We start from the raw sequence: 27,283 nt of genomic DNA on the forward strand, positions 1-27,283 counted from the left end.
AACAAAAAAAGCTATGGAACAATATTATTCACTTACTGTTGACAATAGCTGTAGGCAAAATAGATGCCATAGCAGCTTGTTGAGGGAGCAGTTGTATTGAGTCCAGCAGACGTGCAGGATACATCCCTTCTGTAAGAGTCATCTGACTGGCAGCTTGTAGCCTTGAGTCAAAATCCACAACAAAGGCAATTAGCTCTTCACCCTCAGAGATGGTCTTAGTTGTGGTACACCAAAGTTGGCCACCTATATGAAAAATAAAAACAGAAAGATTTAATGGGGAGCATAAATCTGCAGAACTACTTCAACATAGGTAGGGTGTCTTTATACCCTTTTCTAACTGGATTACTTATGGGGAGGAGGCAGAAAACTCTTGCTTTTTAAAGTTCCATTTCTATCTGTAGAAGAATTTTCAAAATACTGTTAAGGAAGCCATGATAAAAATATATGCATATATTCTACAATCAATTCAACTAAAGAACAATCACCCTAATTCACTTTTTTGTGTCCTAAGAGACTGACATTGCCAGAACTCAGATACAAGCAAAACTATTTTAACTGGCACTTTTCCAATCATTATATTTTTACTTCACTTCCTGCATATTTTTTTCATACCACAGTTTCAGTTTTATTCCAAGTGCCTCATCCACAGCAGAATAAAAAAAACCCCCAAAAGCTGCAAAGAAGAAATCAAATTTCCTCATAAGGTCATTTCCCCCCTCTCTTATGTTTGCTACCATCTTTCTCTGAAAAAATATTTTCTTATGTAATATTTTTCATAACATGACTGTTTTATCTCTGCTTACATTGACTGAACTTCCTGAAGAGAAGATATGCCAAAGATCTGTTTCATAAAGGCTTATTCAAATAAAGGTTTGTTTAAAAGGGGAGGAAGGGGGAAACTTTCATCAAACAGTAAGATACACTATAGCTCTGTCCTGCAAATGTCACGTGCAGTGCATTAAAAAGAAAATTAACTATGCAAGTACATCTACTAATGTATTTGAATGTGATAGTGAATGCTCATTTATTTAACATGTTTAGACAGGCAAAGCACTTATATTGTGTTATCTACGCTCTCAGGCCTAGATACATATCCAGTATAGTTATGCCTGAAATAATGTTGCATACTTTATATGTTATAAAGCTTTTGTTCCCCAAGGTTTTGTATATATAGCAAAAGCTATATGTTGTATTCATTAGGCAAGCAAAACTGTACTCATTTTGATAAGTAATATTGCTGTGTTTATCTTTCAGCATAACTGCCTTTTCAACTGCACTTCATTTTTTTCCCCTCAAAGAGATTATAGTTTTAAAACAACTTGTTGCAAAAATCTGGTGGAGGAGATAACAACAGTGTATGATATGCCACAGCTAAATGGAAGAATTAAGACATTGTTTTAGAGAAATCTTGGACAATTAATTAAACCAGTCTATTAGCTTTCAAAGATGAGCAAACAAAACAGCATCAGTGACAATATGTTTCAGTGGAAAAATAAAGCTGAGCTTCCAGACCTCAAAGTGGTATAAAAGTTTCAAAGCAGAAAAGTTTCTTTGCATTCACCCTTTGGTATTACAGCCATTGAAGGTAGCTATGAGGTTTACAAACAATTTATTGTAACAGGACCAATGTAGCGTAAGGTTCACTGCTTTCCAGAATTAGGGCATGCAAAGATGCAACTTTCACCAAGTTCCTTTCGAGAATAAGGAGATGAAAAGTGAAGACAGCAATACAACTACATCTACAACTCCAGAATCCTAATAACCAACCAGGAATTTGAACACTAAAGCACTGGATTAGTGTCTCACACTGGTGTAAATCAAGAGTAAATCCACTGAAGCCACTGGAGTTACACCAGTACAAAACCAGTGTGAGAAGAGACTCAGACTAATGGATGTTTAATCAGCCTCTTAGATGTAACAACTTTGAGCTACATGACTTCAGTTTCAGGCTCTGTAACCAGCTACACTATTTTACCTGAAGACACATACATAACTTAGTTGTGTGAGTGGAGGGCGGAGTTCCTTTTATTGTGTCACACTTCTGTTTTATTCTTATTTATATATGAAACTTGCCGTGTAACAATAATACAATGTATTATTATACACTTTTATAAGAACACTGTAGTATAAGGGCTTGTACTGTAGTCTTATAATGCTATACATTTTGTATTAAAAATAACATTGAAATGTGCCACAATAAAAACACCACCTTTCTTTCCCCAGCAACAATCCTGACATGCTGTATCCCTGGGGGAAAAAAAGAGAGTCGTTGCTTACAGGGTCTCCAGCTGCAATCAGTCTGGATCAAAATCCTTGTACACCAGGAATAAGGGGCTGACTCAATATCCTTGCATCAGAGTTCCTTAGAGGCAGTTAGGATTCTTCCTAAGAATTATGCTCCCACCACTAGTACATTTGCTCTTTCACCCTGTTATGTGGCACTTTCCATCCATAGGCATGGGGTGCAATACACTCCCCACAGTGCATGCCTGTCCCTTTCCATAGGCTGGTGCAGATGGGGATGGGTCAGGGCAATATCCACTCTTCCCTGCCCCCAAAGGACGAAGGAGAGCACTTAGTGCAGGAACCGCAATTGTGCTGGCGCTTATCTAGGCTGGCAAGAGGCGACAGGGAAGACTTCTTGTCCCCTCTCCTCCACTGCACACCCATATGGGTCAGGCAGAATCAAGTCCTGATGGTCTGATCTAAAGCCCACTGAGGTTAATAGATAGACTCCCACTGATTTCAATGTGCTTTGGAGTATGCCCTTCAGACCAAATTGTGAAGTCTTTATTCACATTGGTGACCAGTGACTCACTCGAGTAATCCCATTGATGCCAAGGGTGACCAATCTGGCCCAAGTGATTTGATCATTAGATCATCCAAAGGAAGAGGCATAGCTTACTGAGTCACTCGGGTAAAGATTATTTCAGTGAACCTGAGCTATATATCAGAATGCTACAAGACAACACTAGGCCAGATCCTGAGCTGCTGTAAATTGACATAGCCCCTTAAAGTCAATGAAGCTAAGCCAGTTTGCACCAGCTGAGGTTCTGACCTGGAGGCTGCCCAATGGAATGGAAAGTACAATTCCATAGCTGTTCTAAAATGATAGCTACAAAATCAACCAAACAAAACGGAGTTAACATACATTATCTAGGCATCAAATCCAAGATCAACAAAAAAACTATCAACAGATATTGCTTAAGCATTTATCCCCACTCCTTATTAGCTTACATTTGAATAAAAATATAATTAACTAGTTATGCAAAGAATTAGAAACGTTTATTTAATCAGAGAAAGTTGGGCAAGTGGAATAATATCATATTGTGCGAACTAGAGCAAAAAATTACATTCCAACTGCATTGGCATGATTTCTTTATCAAATTGCATCACACACTGAATCAGCTATTTGATACCTTCATAGCTTCCACCAAATGGAAAGATTATTTTTGGATCTTCTTCGTCTGTCTCTTACACTGCAAAAACAAGTAACTCTTTTGCTACTTAAAAATAAAACAAACTAAAACAACTTCAGGTTCTATGGAAAGAAAAAAGATGTCCCTGAAAAACTGTGGACTTACTGTTCTTTGTAATGTTTATGATCAAGATTCTTGTGCAAACAGATCTGGTTCCTAACAGGAAGCTTATAAATCATACTCATAATTGCTGTCAAAACTGCAGTGAAGTGTACTGCAAGTTTTGATAATAAAGAATAGAGTCACAGTTCAAACTTGATTACATTTTGGAAATTCATGCTGCTCTTACAAGAATCAGTGGCCTTAAATATCTTCTTCTCCTGCCAAATTTTTCACTTGCACTTTTTATTATTTATGAAATCAGTGTCTGCACAATGTCATGCAGACCTCTGTTGATAAAGTCTAATTAAGATTAAGACAAGCCTTTTGGAAAGGATCCCATCATTAGCAAACATGATAAACACAAAAATACTCCCTACTTGTCAACCAGGAGCAATTCAGTAACCTAACAGTATTATCTGTTGCTAGGCTACAGAGCTGACAAAGCTTCAATTATATTGTACGGCCATACCTATAGAGTACTGTATAAGCAAAATGTATCTAATATAAAAGCATTTAACTTCATCCACACTATCTGCAATTCATGGCTTCTTTCAATGGCAAAAATCAGGTTAATAATTACATACCTTGCTGCAAAAATCTTTGCGATGAGCTATGTTTGCAGATTTTTTTCTAATTTATCTGTATGATTGATAGACATTTGCTTTGTAAAAATAATAAAATGCAAGCAATGGGTAGTTGTAAACCACTAGCAGAACTACATCTGGGCTCATCAAGATATGGAACCAATCTTAGTATAAAAATATATATAGTAATTGAACCAATTAAATCACATTCAGATGTGGTAATACTCTGCCTTCAGTATGTAGACAGGGAGCACTGAGGAGATAGATAGATATACTACTAGGAAACTTTATTTTATGTAAGACACACATCTAGGTATATAATAGAAAGTTGCTTGATTTTTCAATAGCCTCTTCATTTTCTCTCCCTATAAAAAGGAAGTTGATTTTGAGATTTTATAAATAATTTATTTACTTTCTTTTGTCTCAGTGATTTTCACTGAAGGGGAGCTTTAAAGTGAAGGGGCTATATGGGTGGCATTGATTTTTAAGCAGAATTCTCCATTGACTTAAAATGGGTGAAGCTCTGCTTAAAAATCAATAGCAGCATATGGCCTCTGATTAGTAACTTTGTTGCTTTTATTAGAACTGGCTTTTAGCAGGTTGCTAAAAATAGTTTAACTTCCCTCTTAAAACAAAGGCAATGGCTAAATGCAATGCAAGAACATTTTAACTGAATCATATAGCCACAAGCACTACCATCATGGTAGTGCAGCAATCTTACTCCATATATGAAAAGGAATACACACATTAAAAATGTACAGCCAGTCCTGCCATTGTTTAGTCTTTTTATCCAAAGTATTAATCAAAACTTGGTCTGCCTAACCTTTGAATCTGGATTTTTGATTGTATATCTTAGGTACAAGGTTAGAAAATAAATAATTGCTACTGAAACCAGTCTTCTTACTTAAACAGTCTCAGAATACAAACCTATTGTGCCAGTGAGTCTAAAGTATTGTTTTGGCTGCTTATATTTTGTGCTTAGTGTTTTTGACTGTGTTATTGCAACAGCATAAGAGGCCATTTCCTGTATACATACGTTTTTACAAAGGAGGGTCAGAAGACTATCAGAAGTCATTTAATCAACAGCTTGTATTAGTCTACAGATCATAATGACTTCCAGGCACAATCAACTGAATTAAACCTCCCCCTTCTATGAATGAAATGGTCCTATTTTACAAAAGGACATTTTTTGTTAACAGCCTTGGGGAAAAAATAAGTTTGTTTATTTTATATCATCTTTGCTTTGTGTTTTATTTCAAGCATTTGACGGAAATTTGCAAATCCATAACAGGACACAATCTTCACATTTGTTTTTCTTCTCCCCATGGGGTTGTGACTGTTCAGAATAATGAATGCCCCCATTTCAGTACGGCACAAGTTACTGCCCAGATCTCTAATTTTCGACATTAACAGAGTACTTATATCAATATGGAGCCACGTTGTTTAATAAAAATTATAATGAATTCAAATCCAATACTGTTGAAATTCTTGACAGTAGAGTAGTGCAAGGAATAGAACTTATAAATTATGTGTGCCCCTTCTTTGAAAAATGCTTTGGAGGTTTCTTTGTGCATTGGCAAATACAGTAGGAATATGAGGTATTGTGTGGATCCTCCTGCACAGCACCTGATAAAAGAATAAAGAGCTGTGACATATTCTTAAAACAATAGAGGAATTAAAGAGAAACAATGGGCCAGCTGCTTCATTAATACAATCAAAAGAGAGCCCAGCACAGAGGAGTCCAGATAATTAAGCACTACTCTTTTAGACCTCCTTTCTATAATAAAATTGCTTAAAAATTATTAACTACTTCATAGTTGTTAGATAGATCTATGTACTTGTTTATTTAGGTTGATTAATGCCTTTTCAGTATTCTCTAATATGCCAACTCATGGTTTATACAAGTTTTTGAATAAAATAATGTAAGCATAACTGATATGGATCTGTAGTGTATACAGCAATAAATCAAAAGCATTTTGTGAACAGTCTTTTCTGTTGATAAATAATTCTCAACATTTTAAACTTGTATGCACAAACTAAATACTTTGCAGAACACTTGTGCCACCTAAGTATTTTAATGCCAGGATTCCAACATCTCTTTAGAGAGCATCTCAACAGCCCGGCATGCAAATTTGGACTTCTCTAACAATTATAACAATGTTTACAATGCTAAATTAAAATTAATGAGATGATTTCCTAGGATGTTGTATAATTTTTCCTTGTTTACCGATCAAAGGAGATTGTCAAATGATACTCACCCTCTAATTCTAACTGGCATATTATAACTCTGCAGTGTATTGATTGCAGAAATTGTAAAACCTATTATATTATATAATGTTAAAACAATAAGTGTAAGAGCAAGCACTCACATTCCCTGGGAGAAATGTAGTGCATTTGGCTCAGAAAAAAGTATGAAACTTGCTTCTTCTTTTTTTTTTAATTCCTGGATGCTACAAAATAAAGAAACAATAATGCATTATATAATGCAATACAATAGAAGACTCAGTCAACTAAACACTGGACAGCTTTGAAAGGGATGATTCCAAGATGATTGAGTTTTAAGAAATACGATGCCAGATTGGAAATAAAGAAGAAATATACCTCTTAAGAGAATAAGGGCCTGCTCCTTAATCCAAATGACTGTGAGTTTTGATACTGACTTTAGTACCAAGGACCGATTCCTTAGCAATATGATACAGGAGTAAATGCTTTTATTTGAGTATAGTGCGTTTCATAAAAAACTGTCACCTATTATATAGTTTATTTATTTATATTTAAAATCTCTCTTCAGTCCTAGGAGAAAAAAGAATCAAAACTGAAGTATTCTTTGCTGAAACACTTTCAATGAGATAGACGTTCTTTCCTGCATGCAGCGTGACCACCGTTTAAAGGATAGTTACAAAATTTCAGTAGCTCTCTTTCATTAATGCTGCAATACTGAGCTACTGAACCCCAACTAAACTGCATGTTTCTAAAGCAGAAATGGTATATCTAGCAATGAGATTTGACCTCTCATTTTACCCTTGCTGTCAGCTTCTTTTTTTTTTATGCATTTGAGGATTTGTATTTGTTTCTTTCAAAGAAATCCCAGAATGAAAACAATGTAAAATTCCATTAGATACAGAGGTAAACTACACCAATGTTCAGAAAATATTCACAGGAAAATAATGTGGTAATTTTATTTTCACCCCCTACCACCCGATTGAGCTGTCACAGCTTATTTACCACAGGGGGAAACAGTTAAACCCATATCCTTAGAAGTTATGTGCATTTAAGAGGCTTATATATTTCTTCTGGGACCCTCATTCAAATCCTGAGCTAATCAGAGTGAATACATATCTTTCTATTAGATGGCTGTAAAAAGTCTTAGGTGAAATCAGTTCCTGGTGGACGACAGTCCACAGCGTAAAACTATTAAATATTTGGCACAAATGGCAATACTTACTTAAAAGGCCTGAATGAAACTGAAAACTGAAATATCCTCCGATATCACCAGAAGTTGGGTCTGCTGCTAGGGGTTGAAACTGAAGTGCTGTCACAAATGCTAAACCTGTTATATTTCCTTAATTCAGCATAAACGCTAACAAATGAGCTGAAGGAATTCTTTTACAAGTACTGCAACTATTTCTTTTTTCAGGGCATTACTTTTTGTCCATATTACTTTATGGATATTAATTGGATATTAAAAAGGAACATATCAATATTCATGAGCTAGAAATCATAGAATCACAGGACTGGAAGGGACCTCCATACGTCATCTAGTCCATCCCCTGAACTGAAGCAGAGCTAAGTATTATCTAGAAAATCATGAAAGAATAGTGAACGATGTAATACGGCCCGGCCATGTGCATTAACACCCTCCTCCCCAATCATGAAGCCCAGACTTTGGGGGCACACTGCCTCGGCAAACTCCTCCACCCTTGGACGCCTTACAGCAACAAGTGGACTGCAGCCCTTCACAGAACTTCCCAGAAGAATCCATTTAAGATCATCACAGGAACGAGACTCAGCTGCCGTTGTCAGCAGCAACAGGGTTCAGGGAGAGAGGATTAGCTGATGAGCCCCACTATACTAGAGGTAGGGCTTAAGGTGCACATGTTTCCGGAATCCCTGCTTCCCTGCCAGCAGTGCCATAACATGGCCCTTTTGTAGCCTTAGGAAGCTGACAATGATGCCAGGAATTCTGGACGTGATGCACTGTTTTGTGGAGCTGGGAGACTGCTAGTGGGAGGAGATTTGGGAAAGACCGATAAGGTTAGAGAGTGGGCATGCCTTGGTGACACATTCACAACACTGCACTGCAGGGAAATCAGAGCACATCCTATTACTTCTCAAAGGACTTTCTCCACTCTGCGCCTGACACCTGTAGGGATCTGCCATTGCCCCTTGGACAGATGTAGAGTGAATGAGGCAGGTACTTAAGGAGGAGGAGGAAGGTTTATGTAGAGGTAGAAGACCCATCACCGTAGGAAGTTGTGAGGATAGTTTGTATTTTTTTAAATAATGTTAGGTAGAGGGGAAGCTGGGATAGTCTTCTATGGAATGGGAAAACAAAGAGACACAAACACATAAATAATAGGCTGTGGGCTGGGTCACTTTTTCCAGAGGAGAGCAAATGACAAGGGAGCTCAGGGGACTGTGGATTAACCGAAAATTTTATAAATTTTAATAATTCAATAATTTTAATTTTAATAATGCAATATTAATAAAATTGAATAAATTTTAATCAACATCTGGAACCATTAAGTTGTACACACTGTAACCAGGTAAACATGTGCTTTTATTACTTGACTTCCCTCCTCCTGTTTGTTACACTTATTTGTTGAATCTTTTCTTTAATGAGGTCCCAATCCTAAAATGAGTGCCGCACGGAGTTCACTTCAAGATCAGGGCTGTAAATTGATGGGATTGCTCACAGTGCGTAAATTTAAACATATGCATAAGTCTTTTTAGGGTTGTGGATTGAGTTTACAAATTCATCAAAGCAGGAGCTGTGGTTCCTCTAGATCTCTATAGTGCCTTCCATTATAGCTTCCTCATCCTGACTGAGGACTTTAGGCACTCCCATAACATAGATAACAATAATGAAATAGAACCAGTTTTCCTAAAAAAGATTACAGTGACTTCTGCTCCTATTTACAGGATATAAGGGGCACTGTAAGAACCATAAAGACAAAGGAGGCTCCTCTTTATGGATTTACATCATGGAGAAAATTTTGCTGCCACTGAAGTCACTGGGCGGTTTTCCTTTGACTGCAATGAGAGCAGGATCATATGACATTCCAGTGGTTAATTTCTAAAAAGACAGCTAAGTGAAAAGACATTTGTAAGGAGACTCAGGTCAAATTTGTTCCCAAACTTAATTCTTATAAAAATATTATTTTGCAAAACTGTCGAATATTAAAAATCTTCCCTTTAAAAAAATTTCAAGAACTAAAAACAAAATCCTCCCAAAACAAATAAGCATTTCCCAGCTGTGTCTGAAATGCAAACACTGTAGTATTGGTCTTTGTATGAAAACCTGGAAGTGCGAAGCACTACAAAATGATGAAAAACAAACATGAAAGTGACTAGTTTATTTTCATTGTGCAATCTGTGTGAAATGCCAAAAATAAACAAGCACCATAAACTGTGAACAGTATGTTACTTCCCATCTAATAATCTGGGGCATTATTAGTAACGTAGGGCCAAAACGAGTGGAGTAAACAGGAACAAGATTGAACTCATTAGGATCAAAAATATTTTTTAAATTATTTTTAATCAGACAGTATCCCTTGAAAATTATGAATCAGAGACAAATGAAATAAATTAGTGCACACTAATATTGATTAGCTATTAGACAGGATTCTTCACTGGGTGATTTTTTAAAAATAGGCTTTATAACAAATACCGGTTTACTGAGTATCATACAGGTGCACAGAAGCTGCCAATCTGACTGACTGCATGGTCAGCATGATTTCTAAATGACCAGGGAAGAAATGACTGTATACCCCAAAGGCAAGCTGTCAAAATTGAGGCTGCAGCTGATAAACTGATTACAAAGCTGCTTAAGACTTTGCTTGTAAACAAAAGCATTTATCAACTAATAATTTGCAATAAACTGATGTAACTCCCAGCTGAGCCCCAAACTGTAATTGTCTTTACCATCTGCCTATTAAAATACCATTCTTCATCACTATACAGGAACAGAAGGGAGAAAATCTCCAACTACTACATAACTTGCATGCTTATAAATAATCTGTGAGCATTCCACACTTTCATTATTGCTGTGGGGTTTTGTACACTTAATTTCCGTCTTTCAGTGCTTAGGAGTGCTCCTAAATTGGCAAAAAAAAAAAAAAAAGTAATAAATACTGCCTGCTGCTATGGAAAAAGAATTATATAAGTTCATCAGACTCTGCTGTTCCTTAATTTTTTCTCTTTTTGCAACTCCATAGGAATTTCCTGATGGATGCCCCCTCAAGCACAACCTTGCAAATGAAACTCTCAACTCCTTTTCAGCTTGTCACTTTCCATTACCTTTCTTTCATATACATTCATGTCTTCAAGTGGTGCATTTGCTTCAATAGGGCGTCAGTTAAAACATGTTGGCTCCCTGTGGTGCGGTTTGCAAGGGTTTGTGGGATCCTGCAGGGACTGTGTAGAACTACAGAGACAGTTTGAAGAGCATTTTGCAGGCCCCATGGTGCGACTTCCTGAAAATTGAGTGAGTTTGCCCCACTCTTTCTTCAAGCTCTTTGCACTCTTAATCCTGAGAAAAGTTGCAGGCTTTCAGTGAATTTCAGAATTGACAGAATCAGATATTCTAATGCTAGATGAGTGGTCCTTTTGTTAGATACCTAAAATATTCAATCATGTTAGAGGGAGAAACCAGGACAAGTGATAATTTGCAGAGAATGACAACTTCTCAAGATGCTTCTGCATTAAAAATTGAATTTGACAGACAATCATACCATGATTTAGTGCCATCCACATGACCAAATATTTCTCCAACCTACAACATGGACCACCCAAAGTTATAAATGCAAAATTGTGACAATGAACTACAATTTTTTCAAAAATTGAGGCTTCTTTAGAGGTTTCTACTGGGAAAGCATAGCTGGTTTCACAGCATTTTTTATTTTGTATGAACTTTCCAGCCCCAAACTGAAATAATCTGTTCAGTAGGGGTCTGATAGGCTCTTCAATCTAGTAGAGAAAGCTATAACACAATCCAATGGCTGGAAGCTGAAGCCAGAGAAATTCAGACTGGAAATAAGGTGTGAGGGTAATTAACCAGCGGAACAATTTACCAAGGGTCATTGTGGATTCTCCATCATTGACAATTTTTAAATCAAGATTGGATGTTTTGCTAAAATATATGCTCTAGGAATTATTTTGGGGAAGTTCTATGCTATTATATAGGAAGTCAGACTAGATAATCACAATGGTCCCTTCTTGCCTTGGAATCTATGAATCAATGTACCTGCTCCCACCCATGTGAATGGGAAAACATTTTATTGACTTCAATGGGTGCAAAACAGGGACTTGAAAAAAGGAATAAAAAGATGTCTAACCTGATGATAACCTCATAGGGATATTTGATCATTTTTACTACTGCTACTGCTCATAGTGAACAACTAGGCAATTGCCAAGCACAAGAGACTGCAGTCTTCCCAAAAAGCTCAGTATCTAAGGACTTGATCCTGCAAACACACATGCATGAAACTTTGCACATTTAACCAGTCCCACTGAACCGTGGGACTACTCACATGCATTATTCGCACTTGTATGTGTTTACAGGATTGATGCCTAGAAGACAAAGAATCAGATACCTATACATGCATGGAAGGTAGGGAAAAGGGCACGACATACAAGTAAGTAAAGAGGTCACATGATGATAAGTCAAGACTTGACAGTGCAAAGTATAGCTAGCATAATAACTTTTGTTTGTATTTTCTGTATGTTGTGAGGACAAATGACTGCAAAGAACTCACACACTACGGTGATGAGCATAACACAAAAGCCTATAAATAAGTCAATTTAATACATAATGTAAGGATTATGCACATGAGTAAGTGATGCAAGATTGGGAGCATAATGATTATGGAGTTGTACAGTTATGTTACAAACAATAAAAAGCTGGAAAAATCAAGGTTTAGACTGAGGGTCTCTTTGATGTATGCTGCTGTATATGTTTTTAAAATAAAATCAATTAGGGATGGAGTAGCCTAACCTAAATAGTAACTTTGAATTTCTAGAGTTTGTCATTTTAAAAACTTGAACTTAAGGGGAATTTTGTCTGGATAATCAAGGAAGGGTTTGACCCTTATGATATTTAGACCTTGGTTTTGTATTTCATTTTCTGTTTATTTAAAAATTCCAGAGACCGGTGCATTTTATTTATTCAAAAGGTATTATTTATAAGTACAATATTTTAATATGTATGTTTTGATATTAAATATATATATTTATATATATATGAAATGAGATAAGAATTGATCCAATTGTATGTTGGCAATTTGGTGATGAAGTATTCTAATGTTTTCAAATAGAAATTAATTATTTGATAGACAAGCACATTTGTATGAATGTTTTTCAAATGTGTGCTCTTACTTTACCTAATGGATCATTAAAGATGATTGAATATATGAATTTAGGCAAATTTTCGAATACAGTTCTTTGAGTAGCTATATTTTATTTCTAAATTTAAATTATTCTCTCTTTTTCTGTTAAAAACACCACCAAAGAACTGATTAAGTCATGTATGGGCTTATTTTCCTGCCAAATGTAATTATTTTTTTAAAATTCAGTTATTTTAATGCCATGTGAATAATAATTAAAAGAGATTATCTGAAACCAATACATTAATTTTTTCCTACCTTTTAAAAAAAATTTTTAAATTTTTTTGGTAGAATAAGTTAATTGCTAGACCGATTTTTTCATACCAAATAAATTCCCAGAAGCAGATTTTTAAAGCAGTTCTCAGAGCACATCAGAATAAGAGCTTGTAACAGGAATATTACAACACCCTTCACTATAATTTTTGCTCCTCTTGTTGGCAATCATTTGCATATACTCCCAGTTCAGTAATGACTTCTAGTGGTCCTGAGGAATGTCAGTTAATAAGAAAGCCACTGGAAAAATACACAGATTGCCAGCAGATGGCACTCTGTGCATAGCATGAACACTTTTCTGGTGGGGAGGGAAGAAAAGGAAGCTATTATTTATTTAATTTTATCCTGCTTTGAACATTTTACATTGTTGCACCAAGGGTAATAAAACTGGGAGATTTCAAGCAGTTTGATTGAACACGCTTATAACCCTTTATATGCTATACCCTCATGCTTGATGCTTGTCTAGTACCTTTTAACAATTGGGTCATATTTTTGTGTCGTAACAACGAAGCAGAAGGATTCACACTATCTGACCTAAAGGTATAGGATGCTAAAGTGCTAAAGAGTCATAGGTGCAGTAGTAAGTTGTATAAGAGAGTTACATCTCACTGCTTAGATACCACAGTTAGGGACTTATTGGAAATATCTTAAATAAACAGACACAGATCTGTGTCTACAGAAGATTATAAGTGCACTGGAACAAATCTAAATGAACAAACAAATTATCAGAAAGAAGCATAAAACAAAAATATTGTAATTTGAAATGTTATTGCTTCATTTAAAGGGACAGTCAGGGAAAATCTCCCTTGTCCTTCAAGAGGTCATGTCACTAATTCTTTAAAGCTGAACAAACCCCCTCGTAGCACATTCATGCAACATTTGACTTTCTCAGATACATAAATATTCTACAAAATATAAATAAATTAGGAAACTGAATTGCCTAGTTGGCATGGAGTTAGTTAAACTTGAATTTTCAGAGAAATGATAGAGCACCATATGTAAAAAGTTTCTGAAAACTTTAGTTGTCATAACAGTGTTACAGAGAGTTCTGTGATGGGCATCAAACCTATCAGGAAAGTAAATGTTTATTTCTACACAAAAAAAATTGGGCTATAATATTTAACCAGTCAAACATGACCAGGTAATGGACCAGTATCCATGTCAGAAAAGTGGTAATCAGGGAGTAACTATTGTGCCCTTCCTGATCCTGTGTCTTTCAAATCCCATAGGCAGGACATGTCTTCAGAAGGTGAGCTGGGGAATATGTTAAACTATGGAAAGGCAATCCAGCACCAGGTTTTTAGGTCAATGGCTACCAATGTGTTTTAATGCAGATCCCCTTATTTAACTGCAGCACGCAGGCACTCGTCTCTGCTAAAAATCACTCCATTACAAAACTAACTATCTAAAACTAACTAAGGAACTTATGTAGCACCAACCACTCACTACAATTTATATAGCTGAGCTGTTGCTGGGGGCACGGCAGGTTAACATATTTCTGTTAATAATAAATATTAACATTGATAATACGGGCCCCATGTATAATGCCAAGACCTGTATAGAGAGGGCCTTCTGCACACAAATCAACTGCCTTAGCAATAGCATTCCTCCTCTTCTCTTGGTTTCCATGGAGGGCTACCTGCTGATCTAGAGAACTGTGTGAGACCAGGGGGTGATTAGTGGGCAGGCCAGAGAAGCAGTAGATAAACACACCACCAAGCCACTGATCCATGGAGGTTTCCCTAAGCTGTGCTGTATTGTCATCCCAGAGCCACCTTCCATGAGTTGGGAACACCCTTACAAAGGAGAGCTGTGAGGAACCACCAACTGTGGAGGCCCAATCAGTGTAGCTCCATGGGGAGCATGTCAGGACTGCTGAGGACTCAGAGCCTAACAATGCAGTGCTGCAAGCACAGGAAACAGCATACAAGTTCAGGACCCATATATTCTGAACCAACATATTGGTCTGCCACTAGCTATTTACTGCTGTTGACTTTCCCTGTACAAAATCAAATTAAATAAAGGGGGTTGTTGTTGCACTCATTCCAGTGGGGCTCTGGGTGCAGTATAGGAACAATAATTAATACTGTACTACTACATTATATTGTTACATAGAAAGACATCCTGAGTAGCAAGAATTATGTATTGGATAGAGCAGCTCATGATCCTGGATAACAATTTCAAGTCTCCCATGTAGTTTATACTACTGTGAGTAAATCAAAGGAAATTAAATATATAAAGCAAAAGCAAAATAGCATTAAAGGATGCTTTAGGTTAGGTTTTAACTGCATGACTCCCACTTAAGTAAATGGGAGTCATTCTTTGTGCAAGTCTTGAAAATGTACCTCTTAGCTTCTCATGTAAATAAAAAAGAAATTCAGTGACAAGGACACAATGTTCCCAAATGAGCTGCCTCTTAGAAGAGGTGGTGATTTTATACTGAGGTAAAATTCTCCCAGGTGCAGCGGGCCAACACAAAGTTCTGCCCCTTGTTGGGGGCTGCATGGAAGCTTCAGTGGCTTTGTAGAGGGCCAATGTGTCCCCTGTATGAAGCAGACAGGCCCCACCTTGCTCAGGTTTTAGTTTATATCAGTGATTTAAGAGAGGTCCCATCAAAGGTTTGGGCTATATCCTCTGAAAGGGAGATTTTTATGTTGCAGATTGGAACTACGACTCAAGCCTCCCGGGGTGCTTGAAAAATCTAATCTGCTATTAAAGTCATACACTGGTGTAGGCCTAATCACACCACCTCCCCATCCAAAGATTCATCTTCATATTTCACTGGCCAATGTTATTGGTGGTTAAATATTATCTATGACTCATCTTCCTGTTTACCCAGGACAAAGTATAATGAACATCTTGGAACTTCTTTGAGGTAGGAAGTCTGTCAACAATCTAGCACAGTGCAAAAGTGTACTTCATCATCGCCTAACCAACATGTAACTCAGAACAAAAGACTGAATGAAGTCTAGTGAACACCTGCCTGTTGATAGGCAGTGAAACTCACAGTATCTACAAGTTGCTGGAGATGCTTCTGTATTTTACATTTTTTGTTCTGTCACAAGTTAGCCATCATGTGGACAACCATCTGCATCCACATCTCAGAAGCACTAAAATTCTCCAGGGTTCCTTCTGTTAGACTCTGCCTCTTTGGCCTTGAGAGGATAGTCCTATACCATCCTATTTTTAAAAATGTGTCCTCACAGTTCTTATTTTATGCCAGAGTTTTACTGAGACATTGGAAAGACCATCACTTTGGAGTGGAAATTGGATTTAGGATCTACCTTCATAATGGAAGATATCATCCTTTTCAAAAGAGACAGTTTGGACCCATTTCCCAGTCCTTGCAGATGCTGAAAAACATCACACCATAAAATGTCTTTCAGCCTCACATCTTATTATAGGTCTATATCTTACCACCTAGTTGATCCTCATTTGGTACCTTCTCCCCCTCACACTCTGATTAACTCTCTTTTTTCACTCCCTTTCATTTCTGTTTTTCAATAATCTCCTTTTCTTCATATTCTCTCTTATACTTCCTCCTTCTCAGTTTTAATTTTACACATACTGATATGCTATTCATCAATTATTGTTAACCTACAATCCAGTAAAATGACACACACAAATTGTAACACAAACACATGTGCAATGTGTCTGCTATCACACAACTCATGAGAAGCTGGCCCTTACTAGAATTCTCTCAAACCCTTACAGTGACCCATATGTCTGGATGATGTCTGGCTAAAAAGGAAAGCTCTTCATTATGATGAGAAGTCAGTTGTATAGGTAATCAATAACTAGTTGGGATAAACAAAATTCTTCATGCAACTACTGTAGATACGGATTATGCCAGGAAACATGAACCACATAGGTAGCACTGTATTCAATCTCGTTCAGGTATCAATTTGGGATAGTTCTAAGGAAATTATAATCTCTGAAGATTTGAATTAATAGGGTTATACCACATTTCACATTTACTCTACATACAGTAAATAACAGCTGCATTAATTGCCCAGGTAGGCAAAAAGGGAATGAAGTCACTATAAAGCCATAACTATAATGTAGTTTTCTGAAAAGCGTTTGTTGTGTGCTTGTTGTGGGTAAATGATTGGCTGTTTTGCTTCTAATCACATTTATTCCTTTTTTTATAATTAAACAATTGTTAAATATTAGCTCAGAAATATAAACTACATCTAATAAATATAACCTGTTCTCCAGACCTCAAAGAGTGAGTAGACAATAAGAACTCTGAGGAAGAACTTAAAGGAAGAGAGGATGGCATAGGAGGGGAGATCAGGAAGGAAGTTCCAGCATAGATGGCCTCATTAAAGAAGCTGAGGGTGGGGGAAGCATCTGAAAGGGGAACTTAGGAAAGTACATTACACTAAGCAAAGAAAGTATGCGATGGGGAAGATGAAGGAGACAAGAAAAGACAGGTGTGAAAGATCTGCTAGAGGGTTTTAAAGGTGACAATGAGAAGAGTGAATCTACTATAGGAAGCAAGAAAAGGGATTAATGGGGACTGAACATGATCATGGTGCTGGGCTGAATAATTTTCTCAGTAAACTTCTATATGCATGGATATAGAAGGGCATGAGGTAAATTATCAGGAAGGTCAGCGAGTTGGAGGTTGCACTAGTCAAGAGATGAAAATGATTAAACTTGTCCCCATCCCATGCTCTGGTTCTGGCATGTACTCCCCCCTCTTCCTGAAAGAATTCTGAATGAATCCACCAATGTAGCTTCAAGGACTCCTGCTGTTATAGAGCACCACAGCTACCCTCTCCTTCCATGAGGACAACAGTTTAAGGGCCATGCTATTCAGGGAGCAGAAACAGAGCCTTGGACATATTTTAAAAATTTAATTAATTACAAGGAATACAAAGGTCACTACTTCAAAAAAGTCAATTTGCTTATAGTCTCATTCATTATTAATTATGATTAATAATTAATTATCCCTCACTGCTTTAGGTCTTCATCATGGCACCTCACGGAGAGGTTCCTGCCCCACACAGTTTACTATCTAAGGGCCAGCTTTTGTAATTCTTATTTACCAAGGGTAGTATTGAGATCTGTGAGTAAGTACAACTAGCTGCACGGGTATGTGATAGGTAGCATGAGTCTGAGTTGTAGAACTGGACCCCAAAACTGAACAGGGGATGACAAAGAAAGAAGGGGAACTGGGTTAGGGAAGCAGTTTGGACTACAGCAATAAAAGATAATGGGATGGCAGTGTGTGTGTGTGCATGGGAGTAAGGGGGTGAGATCAGGATGCCTCGTTACTGTATAGAGAGACAAGGTGGGCGAAGTGATATCTTTTATTGGACTGACTTCTCTTGGTGAAACAGACAAGCGTTTGAGTTACACAGAGTTCTTTTTTGAGGTTGTGATGGTGACCTGAAGAAGGGCTCTGTGTAGCTCAAAAGCTTCTCTCTTTCACCAACAGAAGTTGGTCCAATAAAAGATATCATCTCACCCATTGTGTCTTTCTAATATTCTGGGACCAGTAGGCTGCAACACTGCAAACAACATACATTGTTATTTCCTTTGTGGGTGCATCTGCATGTAAATACAGTCCTTAGCTACAGCAATTTTACTTTTTAATGGATTAATATATGTATTTGAGGGAGCAGCATCCAGAAGGAAACTAGGAGTGGTGGTGAGGGTTGGAAGATGAGTAGAAAGGTGACAGTTCAGGTGAGGGATCTGAAGCAGGAGAGTGAATATTTGATATCCAAAAATACTCTGATCCACAGTGATGGTCTACTTTTTCACCAATGAAAGTCATTATATTTCTTTACCCATTTTTTTATCAAAATCATTTCCAACTTATTTCAGTCTGTCACAATAATATTTTCATATGAGGAGTGTTGTAACCTAATTCCTTCATTTGAATAATACATTCATTTTTAATTACTGCAACTTGATCTCAGATTATTCAAATAACTGTTTCATTTTTTATGCTTACCCTGACCCCAGTGTATTTATAGGCTTTTATCCTTACCTGATACCAGTGTAATGTAATTATAGATTGTATTTTAATCATCTACTATATCCTAGTGAGTTTGTTTAAATCACTCCAATCCTGAGTCTTTTATTTCTATGCCTTTTAAAATTCTACAATGGATCTCTCATTGCATAAAAGCAATATTTTTGTAGTTTACTACAATGAATGAACATTTTGCATGCATTGCTAACCATGTTTCTCATTTAAATTTTAAAAAGCCACTATACAGAACTCTATGTAAAATGAATAACTGACTTGTAAACAGGCTTGGGGCGGCTCATCACTTGAGACCTTTGTTCTTAGCTCCTGCTTGCTTGCTAATAATGTATGTTTACAAGACATTTAGCACAAATAAAAAAAGTTCACCACTTTTTATCCAACTACAAATACAATTGTGCCTAGTGGTCACGAACAACAAAAAGTTAATTTCTGTTTTGACCAAGGATGTCAAGTGACTGCAGATATTTTTGGCTAAATTTGTAGGAATTCTGCCTCGTGTCCAGCAGATAAATGTTTGGGGTTGCCAAAATTATCATTAGTCAAGGTAACGTTTTGAATGTCCCACTGACCACTTTTTCTTCAATTGGGATTTTACCTTGAGAAGTGTCATTTATTCAGGGATTATTCAGCTTGTTTTACTAAGAACATTAAATGCAACAAATACAAATTTCTTCTTTCACCTAGTGCTGATTCGTAAGTTACTCCATCTCCTCAGTGTTTGGCACTGCTGCTGATGCCAGGTGCAAGAAAGGCACGTAATCTCAGAAGTCAATTTGTGAAGATGACATTACTCTGCTGCGTAGCTGTCAGAGCACCAGGATCGTTCTTTTGATCACATAGATTTCCAGTCCCTATAATGACCATTACTTTAATCACACCAAGGAAATATTTGAAGGGCTCTATATGAACCCTCACTTTGGTGGTAACTTATACTACAAAATTGTAACAGACCTTTGATAGGGGACAAGAAAGGTTTCACAATGTGATCCACTGTAATAGACTGCCTGTAGTTTTACGCCATGATCTAGTCTCCAAAGCTATTCTGTATTTGTCTGACTGGGCCATATGCCCAGCAGTGGGGTAGAACTGCTCATGCTATTCCCATCAACCTGATTTTGCTGCTTCAGCATCTGTGTCTTGTGTTAGGCAAGGTAGGAAGAACAATTATCACAAGAATCAAATGTTTGTGAAAGGTGCAAATGACAGCAGATTTGGTGGCATTGGAGCTACTGGGACATCCATAGAAGAAGGGAGATGGCATTGTTGTGGGAAAGGAGGAGCTGCTGAGATCCTCCCTATGTAGGTAACAGTGAAGCAGCCAGAAGGAGAGTAGGGGCAGGAGCTACATCCTAGCAGGCAAGAGGGAAAGGTGGAGATTCTAGCAGGTAGGAGAAAGAGAGAAGGGATTCTAGCTTCCAGTATCTGGGAGAAGGGGAAGAGACTCCAGCATTGTGGGGTACAGTGAAGAGGATCGTCTACCCCACATCTAGGAAAGGAAAAAGGGTATGAAAGGCCTTTCCCTAGAAGCCTGGAGGGAAAAGAGAAGACAACCTATTCCTAGAAGCCAAGGGGGGGGAAAAGGTGGCGTGTGCCCTCCTCCTAGTGCCAAGAAATCTGTCCCTTTATTGCTCTATTGGGAGGTAAGGGGCATGCATATCTGTAATGTAATGGGTATGGTTATAGAGATTAAAGCCATGAGTTTCATTTGTTTTTCTCTGACTGGCTCTTTTATGCATTTCATTTCAGAATTACACAGTCTATCACCTCTTATTTTCATATGTCACTTGCATCCTTTTTTGTCTCTTGTTCTCCCAATTTTTTTCACTAACATTATCATCTCAACTTCAACTTTTCATTCTCCACTCTCTCTTTTCTGCTTTCAATCCTCCATGTTCTCCAGAACATCCACTGTAATCAGTTTTTCCCCTACTTTCTATAAGAGGAAACTCCTACTGACACAGAAGCAAATTCTCAGTACATCAATCTGAAGGAGGCTAAAGAATAACAAAGGACAGATGCCTACATCATTAAAAACACCATACACAAATGCCCAGTAGCTGCTTCAAAACATTAATGAAGTGGCTTGATTTACTCTTGCCTCTTCTGGATGACTGTCTCTTGATCACAAAAGAATTGTGACTGCAGTGCATCCCGCACCTTGAATTTCATCAACACAAATATTGCACCACAATTGTCAGGAGAGTAAATAAGAAGAGTGAGTATGAGTTTACTCAATGTAATAAGTGACAAAATGAATTATTCTGCTTTTCCAAGATCCAGAGAAAGAAGCATGTTTCCGTCTGGGAATTCTACCACCATTTGGTCTAATATTCATTTTGCCTATAATAATACAACCTTCATTAGAGGAGTAAAATAGCAATTGTCTCCTTGAGATCAAAGGACAATCTGTTAAATAAAGCAGCCAAATCTCTAGGATGAAATACCAGGAAAAGTTTGAACTGAATTTTATGGTGAATCAAAATGTAAATCGTAATTTCACAAAGCAGTAAAATGCAGAGCTCAAAATCAGCTTTATTAAGAAATGGATAGTGGATATGCTGATCTTGAATAATTGTGAATGGATACATGAATATTAGCCTATTAGCTGCATATACCTAAATAGAATACATTCAATAGATTTAAAAGGATGACTGGTTAACAGTACATGTCTTAAAAAATTGTTAGAAAAACATGGAATTCAGTGAGTCACCAAGTACATTGCTTTGGACAGGCCTAATCTATATTCTTTATTTTATTATGTAATTATTTTGTACTTGAAAATAAAATAAAATTAAAAATCCATCATCAACAATCACTTCTCAGATCTCAGGTCTTCTGAAAGGACTGTGCCTCTGCGTGGTATAATCAACACAAAAGCCTCTATTGAATGGCTAAAAATTTCAGCCTAAGGTGTCCAATGTGACACCTAAATCCCCAATTAAGACATCAAAATACAATTAGCCTGATTTTAAAAGGTGCTGAGTATCCCTAAATCCCCTTTTTTCTTTTCATCAATTAAACAGAATATAATCGAAGGAATGTAGTCTAGCAGATGGATTTTAGAAGTTAAGATTTGGTGCTGGTTGATCTAGTAACATCAGTTTTGCTGATTCTCATCACTGATTGTTATGGACATTACATTAACACCAATTCATTTAAATTTAACTCTTAAGCACTATGGAGGTGAGGGCTACGGAAAACTCTACAATAGGCAGATAGAGACTTTTTAAAAAATTCATTTTGGGGGAGGGCTGAAGACATGGATATTTGAAACAAAAGCAGATAAGAAAGGGTGTTTTTCTTTCTCTTCTAAATTCACTTTAGCAGATCAGCCAGCATAGACCCTAGCACAAGGCCTCAAGCAATGAAAAATCTGCTGAGGGGGAGGCTGCAGTGATAGGAAGCAGCCACAAACTCTTCAGTGCTGGGGGATTCCCAAGGGACACAGAACAGTCCCAAAACCAGACAGCACTGGCTGGATAGGCCAGGGTGGCTGTGAATGCACGGAATCAGCGCACTTCCTTGTTAGCCTCTATTCTGATGGCGCCCCTGAGGAAACTTAAAGCTGTGTCATACTAGAAGCAGAGGATAGAAAGTGGATTCCCCTGCAGCCTATTCCTCTCCAGCATAAGAGGACACACTAGTGCGGAGAACTTCAATTTCAGCCTTCGTGTGGCAAAATAGTGAATATGCCCCAATCTTGTAATAGTTTTTGCAAAGCTCTTGTTAAAAGTTTACACATTGCCAATCAAAGAAATACATGTATAGAAATTATTCTGAGGAAAAATGAAGCTAAGAAATTTAATTCCCCTGAACATTAGGCAGGTTTCAAATATGTGAGTTAATTCCAAATGTTTCTGGAATGCTTGAATTTGTGGTAATTAAAAATAGATTTACAGCCATTAATAATGCACTGGATTTTTTATGACATTTGCAGAAGTGCCCTTAAATTGGCTGAGCAGCATTGGATCATCACATTATAGAAGGGTGATTGGACTAGTGGTTTTGCCACAGGCCTAGAGCAAGCAGATGGGGGTTCGCATAGACTCATAGACTTTAAGGTCAGAAGGGACCATTGTGATCATCTAGTTGGACCTTCTGCACAATGCAGGCCACAGAACCTCACCCAGCACTCCTGAAATAGACCCCTAACCTCTGAGTTACTGAAGTCCTCAAATCATGGTTTAAAGCCTTCAAATTACAGAGAATTCACAATTTACACTAGTTTAAACCTGCAAGTGACCCATGCCCCATGCTGCAGAGGAAGGCAAAAAATTCCCAGGGTCTCTGCCAATCTCACCCCAAGGAAAAGTCCTTCCTGACCACAAATATGGCCATCAATTAGATCCTGAGCATGTTGGTGAGACCCACCTGGCAGATACCCGGGAAAGAATTCTGTGTAGTAACTCTGAGCCTCTCCATCTAGGGTCCTGTCTCTAGCAGTTGGGGGGTTTTGCTATTGGCAGTTGCTGACTGGCTACATGCCATCGTAGCCAGTCCCATTATACCATCTCTTCCATAAACTTATCAAGCTCAGTCTTGAAGCCAGTTAGGTTTTTTGCCCCCACTGCTCCCCTTAACTGTGCCACTAACTGGCTATAGAACCTTAGCTAAGTAATTTATCTGGACTCAATTTACCCATTTTAATGACTTTACAGATATGTTCTGAAGCTTACTTCATTAATGTTTGTAAAGTGCTTTGGGATACTTGGACAGAAGAAGCTATAGAAAGGCTACATGCTAAACAATGAAAATCCTTTACATTGACATTTAGCCAATCATTTAAAGTGCCCAGTTCTGCCCTCAGCTATGCTCGTGTAATTCCTATTAAAGGCAATGGGAATGGTGGGTACACATCTGTGGGCAAAACTGGACTTTATGGATGTAGATAGGAAACTAAAAGCCAAACTTCCTTTCCACAAACTCTTGGTGAAGTCCATGTGTTTGGAACACTTGCTATATTTTCTCAAAAAGGAAAACAGAAATGCAAAAAAGGGAAGAAATGCTTAAGGAATTAATACTGATGCTTGAATAATGCTTTGGTAAAAATAATTATGATACAAAAAACAGTAGAGCTGCTTTATCACCAGCACAGGAAACCAGAATACCACTAAGTGCTACTTAAATATGTCCATATTTGCCAGATATTCTGGTGTATTCAGGTTTCACAGTCTAGGATCTGGTTTATGAACCAGTGATTTATTTTATTTTATTTAATGGTTTCATCTAGGCCATTTTTTTGTGAGTTTCACGATTTGCGTGCGTTTCCAGTGGAGCACAGATGAGGGTGGAAACACTGAAATATCACTTTTCCTCACAAAATACTAATTTAAATTGATATGAGCCAAAATAATTCTATACTCTCATTGAAGCTATTTTTTATTGATTTACTTTTCTCAGTGAATTTAGTGCTTATGAAAGATCCTGGATTTGACAGTTCTGCATACTGAAGAAAAAGGTAGAGCATCAGCAGCAATGCTTTCATAGGCTATATCTATACTGCGCCGCAGTGAGCACTACAGGGCTGTGTACTGCAGAACATAACGAAGTGTGATCTAACTGCCCTGTGTGGATGCCGCTGGCATGAACTAAAAAGCAAACTACTTTAATGTAGTTTGTGTCAGGAGCATCTACCTGGGGCAGTTAGATTGCAACACTTTGGTGGGCTCTGTAGTTCACACCCCTGTAGTCCACACCGTAACACAATGTATACAAGCTCATAGATGCTGGGGCCAGAAGGGAGCATTGTGATAATCTAGATTGCTGTCCTGTAGTACAAAGAACCTCCCCAAAATACTTCCTGGAGTATGTCTTTTAGAAAAACATCCAATCTTGATTTAAAATTTGTCAGTGGTAGAGAGTCCACCATGACCTTTGGTAAATTGTTCCGATGTTATTTACCCTCTCTGTTAAAAATGAACACCTTATTGAAGCATTTGTCTAGCTTCAACATCCAGTCATTGGGTCATATACCTTTCTTTGCTAGACTGAAGAGCCCATAATCAAAAATTTATTCCCCATGTAGGTACTTATAAACTGTGATCAAGTCAGCCCTTAAGCTTTTCTTTGTTAACCTAAATGAGTTCTTTAAATCTATCACTATAGGGCATGTTTTCTAATACTTTAATCATTCTCATGGACCTTCTCTGAACCCTCTTCTTGAATTGAGGACACCAGAACTGGACACAGTATTCCAGCAGTGGTTGCACCAGAGCCAAATACAGAGGTAAAATAACCTTCCTACTCCTACTCAAGATTCCCATTTATGCATCCAAGGATTGCATTATCCCTTTCGGCCCCAGCGTCACAACGGGAACTCATATTCAGCTGATTATACACCATAACTCCCAAATCTTTTTCAGAGTCATTTCTTCACAGTATAGAGTCTATCCTGGAAGTAAGGTCTAATTTTGTTTCCTAGATGTGTACATATTCATGTAGCCATACTAAAATACATATGGTTTGCTTGTGTCCAACTTACTAAAGGATCCAGTAACCTGTCCTGTTCATTATTTACCACTCCCCCAATGTTTGTGTTCTCTGCAAGCTTTATCAGTGATGATTTTATGTTTTCTTCCATGTCATTAATAATCATGTTAAGTAGTAGAGCCAAGACCTGATCCCTTTGGGACCCTACTAGAAACACTCCCACTCGATGCTGATTCCCTATTTGAATTTAAATTCTGAGACCTATCCGTTAGCCAGTTTTTAATCCACTTAATGTGTGCCATGTTAATTTTATGTTATTCTAGTTTTTAATCAAAATATCATGCGGGTCCTATTCAAATGCCTTACAGAAATCTATTAAATCAAAACTATTACCTTTATCAACCAAACTAGTAACCTCATCAAAAAAGACATCAAGTTAGTTTCACAGGATCTACTTTCCATAAACCCATGTTGATTGCCATTAACTAGATTACCCTCCTTAAATTCTTTATTAATCAAGTACCTTATCGGCCACTCTATTATCTTGCCAGGGATCAATGTTAGACTGACAGGCCTATAATTACATGGGTCATCCCATTTACCCTTTTTTTAAATATTGGCATAATGTTAGCTTCCTACAAGTTTTCTGGAACTTCCCCAGTGTTCCAAGACTTACTGGAAATTAACATTAACAGTCCAGTGCTCTCCTCAACCAGGCCTTTTAAAACTCTTGGATTCAAGTTACCCACTGATTTTAAAATGTGTAACTTTACCTGCTGTTAACATCCTCCCAAGATAGTACCGAAACAGAGAGTCATCATCATATGATATGACTACTTCATCTGTTTTACCCAAATACAGAACAGAAATATGTATTGACTGTTTCTGCCTTTTCTGTATTATTATTGATAATTCTACCATTTCCATCTAGTAATGGACCAATACCACTGCTAGGATTCTTTATGCTTCTCACATTGCCCTCCCCCACCCCCAACCTGATCTAAAAGAACCCCACCATTATGAGTGAGAGCGCAGATCACCTTAGACTGCCAGCTAAGTTGACACTTCCGTTGGGGACACTTATTCACTGGAAATTGATTGAGATCACTAACATAGACCATCAAACAGCTAAGGTAAGTTAATGACTTTCCAGCATGACTGATTTTGCTTGAATTTAATTGAGTGATCTAGACGTGAAGGTGTCTATACCCCTTTACTAACCTCCTTAGCTACATAATCCTCATCTTTCTGTTTTCAAAATGAGTTATCCCCTAAACTCTTATCCATAGGTGCAGACAATTTATACAGAATGCCTTTTAAACATTCTTGGATGTGAATATAACCCCTAATAATCAAACTTGATACAAAGACTGCTTCTTTGGCATGTCTATGTTCATAGCCATCTGTTAGGGTGGAATTGTGCCTACTGACATGGAGATATGCCAGTTTTAACATAATATAGGTGCCATCCAAATGTAAGTTTCTAAGAATAGGCTCTAGAAAGTAGTAGTGATCACTCTTCTCCAAAAAAGATCATCCTGGTGACAAGTTTAATATCAGGGATCTTACATATCAATGTCTTTGGGCTTCATAACATTAAGAAATTTCTTGATTTTGTATCTTTAATCAAACTGTTTCAGAGGTGGACATTCCGCAGTTGCTGAAATAAAGTTATGCATACACCCACACCACTGATCATTATAATCAGTGTATTTAGTTTAATTTGAAGGGCAAGTGACAATTAGCTAAAACTTTACTGTTTTGTAGCTATAAGGTAAACCTTTACCGAATTGATAGTGAATTTTC

General features: G+C 37.4%; 1 protein-coding gene across 4 annotated transcripts in view; it reads right to left on the bottom strand.

The window, feature by feature from the left end:
* ZFPM2 (zinc finger protein, FOG family member 2) overlaps positions 1-27,283 on the bottom strand; it is a 469,087-nt gene that overhangs the window by 18,267 nt on the left and 423,537 nt on the right. For all 4 annotated transcript variants that reach the window (XM_045006802.1, XM_045006803.1, XM_045006804.1 and 1 more), the window contains one exon: positions 37-243. In XM_045006802.1, coding sequence (XP_044862737.1) covers positions 37-243 — 207 coding nt within the window. The remainder of the gene's footprint in view (positions 1-36; positions 244-27,283) is intronic.

Source organism: Mauremys mutica, chromosome 2, assembly GCF_020497125.1.
Source record: "Mauremys mutica isolate MM-2020 ecotype Southern chromosome 2, ASM2049712v1, whole genome shotgun sequence".
In the NCBI taxonomy this organism is placed as follows: Eukaryota; Metazoa; Chordata; order Testudines; family Geoemydidae; genus Mauremys; species Mauremys mutica.